The sequence below is a fragment of the Lindgomyces ingoldianus genome (genome assembly GCF_010093535.1).
Source record: "Lindgomyces ingoldianus strain ATCC 200398 unplaced genomic scaffold BDR25scaffold_50, whole genome shotgun sequence".
NCBI lineage: Eukaryota > Fungi > Ascomycota > Dothideomycetes > Pleosporales > Lindgomycetaceae > Lindgomyces > Lindgomyces ingoldianus.
In genome coordinates, this window is record NW_022985211.1 from 143,283 (window position 1) to 146,933 (window position 3,651).

The 3,651-nt window shown below is 47.7% G+C and overlaps 1 protein-coding gene across 1 annotated transcript; it reads right to left on the reverse strand.

The window, feature by feature from the left end:
- Positions 1 to 892: 892 nt before the first annotated feature.
- Positions 893 to 3,320, reverse strand: BDR25DRAFT_272291 (uncharacterized protein; the record flags this gene model as incomplete). The annotated part of the gene is made up of 3 exons (XM_033687304.1): positions 2,666 to 3,320; positions 2,508 to 2,632; positions 893 to 2,419 (listed from the first exon to the last, which is right to left on the reverse strand). Coding segments are annotated over exons 1-3 (1,965 nt in total), but the record flags the coding sequence as incomplete, so codon positions are not given.
- Positions 3,321 to 3,651: the final 331 nt, after the last annotated feature.

Genomic DNA, 3,651 nt, shown 5'->3' on the forward strand with positions numbered 1-3,651 from the left:
GCGCACGTAGTAAATGTTGGAACAAGCTGCAACCGTCTATCACAGTGCTCGTTCGCAAGCTATGGTCTATAAAAGCTCGAAACATTCGTATGACGTGGCCAAAATCCGTATCGGGAAAGGTCGAGCATAGATCCAGAAAACTTGGCCATAAGTCGGTCACTGATCGAGAGAGGTCGGCTTCGGCGAAAAAATTGAGTATCTGAGGCCAGTCTACTTGGGTAAGATCGTGCTTGAACCACAGGAGAAGAGATCGCCGTAAAAATCCTTCCCATATGGGTTGCGAAAGAGAATCTTCGTAGCGATTTGCTCTACATTTGATTGAAGCGTTTGGGTCAGCGCCGTTCTCAATCAGCGTGCGAACTACATCGTATAGAAGTGGGACGCCTTCCGTGTTCGGTTTTTCTTTGAAGCAGCAAGTGGCTAGACTGCATAAAGATGAAAGTGCCTGGGCGAACGTTGAAGGTTCCCCAGTCTGGTCGAATTTGCTACGACATATAAGAGTGTGCTCAAGGATATGATCTAAGCCTTCCCTATGGCCTTGATCAACTATTCTGTATTTGACATAGTCACTGCGTCCGATATGGGAGGCAATTCTCAGTAGTGACCACGGCGGGGCTTGCACCTGTTTTCCGGTTGCCGAGGCAAAAGGGTCTCGATCGTATGCAACCTCGATGTGATCAGGGATTGCAAACTCATGTTCCGAATGTCCGGCGGTTTCCGGAGCAAAGGGGTGTCGATCGTAAGCAAGCTCGACGTGATCAAGTATTGCAAACTCATACTCCGGTTTAGCAGATTTTTTTGTGACTTCTAGAGCAAAGTCAAGCAACCGAGTAAAACTGCGAGGCGTGAGCTGGGAGTGGGCAAGCTTAGCTTCAGAAAGAAGTACCCTTTTCATTGTTTGTCTCACGTCAAACCCTTCGCTTACTAGTAACCGTAGCATGGCCTGTGGCTTTGGCAGTTGCAGAAAGTCTCTTAGCGTACGATGTAGGAAATCCACAATGGCCAAATGGTCGATCTGCGATCCAGGTTGGGCTGAAGCTTCCAGGAGTCCCTTGTATCGATTCAAATATTTCAATGTTTTTTTTGTAGCACTCTGGATCTCGGTTTTGCTCATGGGAGTCCACTCGAGCGAGAGACCGATAGTAGACTTTTCGTCTTCGATAAACGAGTAGTCCATGACCCTGAGGGGCTCTAGCGCTTCCAAGCCAATGAGAAAAGAAGTCGCCATTTGCCTTTTATAAAACACCTCCACTGAATTGATGATATGCTCGAAGAAAGGCTCGAGGTCCGTAGGTAAGGCTGCTAGCCGTTCCTGGAGAATCGTGATCGTGTCCCCATTGAGCATGCCTTCACGGAGAGAACGCACAACTAAGCAGACCCACAAGAATACACCCTTTGCTCTTTCCACGATTTCATTAGCAATGCTCTGATAGGTGACGAGTTCTTCTTGAAGGTCCAGGGGATTTATTTGGCTCAACAATTGCTCCTTCGTGAACAGCTCAATGTCCTCAGCTGTTAGGGTATGGAGATACAGTTTCAGTGCATCAGATGAGCCAAAAGCAGACTCGAACCGGTTCCACGGGCGGCTTGATACACAGAGTTTGATGTTTGGCGACGAGCCTAGATCTTGTAGGATTTCGACTATTTCCTCGTGGTGTCCATTGTATTCGTCGAGACCATCTATTAGAAAGAAGAAATTCGAGGTTGCTTCCCCCCCTTTCAATTTCGCGAAGCATTCTCGGAGTTCTTGTAATGTCCATGGATCAGACGCAACTGTCAAATGCTCGTGGCACGCCCAACGATCCTCGCAAATGGTTGGAATGAGATCAGGGCATGATTTCAGGACGTTGTAAAGTAGAGATTGAAATAAACCTGGCAATGACTTTTGCATCTCTGTACCGGCATTCCAAAAATAGAAGCTAGCTTTTCTCAGCGTCGTCGATCCAGTCCACTCATCTAATGCACGACAAGTTGAGCTGTGATCTTCAATGAACCTCATCAATGTTGACTTTCCCGACCCAGGCTTGCCGGTTACCCAGTATAAACCATTGCCGTGTTTCAGCCAGTCAAGAAACTTTATCCTCGATCGTGGGTCACTGCCAGGGAGCGTTTCTGGTGTGAATATCCATTCGTATGTCCGCTTATGTGCCTCTGCAATGGTAGATTCCCGGACTCGCATACTATCGAAACGTAGACTCTTGAGTATGGCGAGTTTTTTTGATTCGCGATTGATAAGTGACGAAAGGCTTGTGAACTTGAGCCTAAGATCCTCCAATAAGGTTTCATTGGGAGCAACAGGTATCGCTCCTTCTAATGTCTGTAATTGTTGAGCTAATTTACCAAGAATGTTGACGGTCTCTAATTCTCTAATGGCGCTCTCTTTCTTCCATGTGTCCAGTATTTGAAGGACGAGGTCCTGCTTGGCACTAGAAACATTGATAAGTTGTGGGAACAACCTGTGGAGAGAATGCAGCACCGCCGACTCAAGCTTACCTGAGGTCGGAAACAAGGTGGAACATGACCTGGTCACGCAAGCGCTCTAGTCTTTCTTCTAGTCTTACAATATGATCCTCCTTCCATATGCTGGCCAAGGTCATTCGAAAGCTTCGCCATTTTCGTGATGTTTTGGACCCTTCCGCTCCAGTGTGAGCCGCGCCCGAGTTACCCCGCTCGTTTAAATCGTCGAGGGCGGAGATAAGGTCGAAGGCAACCGACCGGCAGCGATTCCCAAGTTCGACCAGGGTCGGGCTACTCGTGACTTTACCCGTTCCGCTTTGCTGGCTTTTCAGAGGAGCATCAATCTTTAACAGAAGCTCTTCGACATGCTTTGCGATAACCTGAAGTTCTTCAAGCTCCGAGGTGGTACCAGATGTCGAACGATATACCTCTTGGCATTTCGCAAACAAGGAGCAGCCAAAGTGGACGAATTGGACGATATTTCCTGTCAAACTGATCGCTACAAGAGCCTCCAGAACCATGGCGACGGTCCTGAATTCGCAAGAATATGGAGCTGTTGATGAGCGGAATGAGCTGAAAATGGTGTGCTTTCCTTGAGGAGTGATGACCTTGAGAAGCTCGAAGAAATGCGGTTCTGGATGCGTAAGAATATGGAGATTTGGATGAGGAGGATGAGCTGAGGGTGTTGTGCTCTCCGTGAAGGATGATGATGTTGAGAAGCTGGAAAAATTCGAGGCGAGGCTGTAATAGCGATGGATGGAGCCTCGAGGGCTTAGACCTTGGCCAGCCTGACCTCGGATACCCAAGATATGCGTCGTCTGGCTCCAGAAGTATCCAATTCGGAAACCCAATCTCCCCGAGATTGAGGCGATGTTAGAAGTGAAGAAGTGAGGTTGCCCCCAAGGCTGAGCAGGTTGTGTTGTCTCTCGTAGTAGCATTAGAAAATCCGACCAATGACATCTACACAGCTTCACATCTTCACCGGAATGTCCAGCCTCGAACGCCACAACGCAGGCCTTAGCCCGCAGTGCCTATTCCAACACAGAAAGCCAGTCTTTTACTTAATTAAAGGCTATTTAAGCTTATTCGTACATATTGTAAAGTATCTAGCTTAGTCCTTACTTGCTACCTCTCTACTTTATACATCGAATATTTTATTAGCTATATCTACTAACGTACCTAACGGGTTGGCCG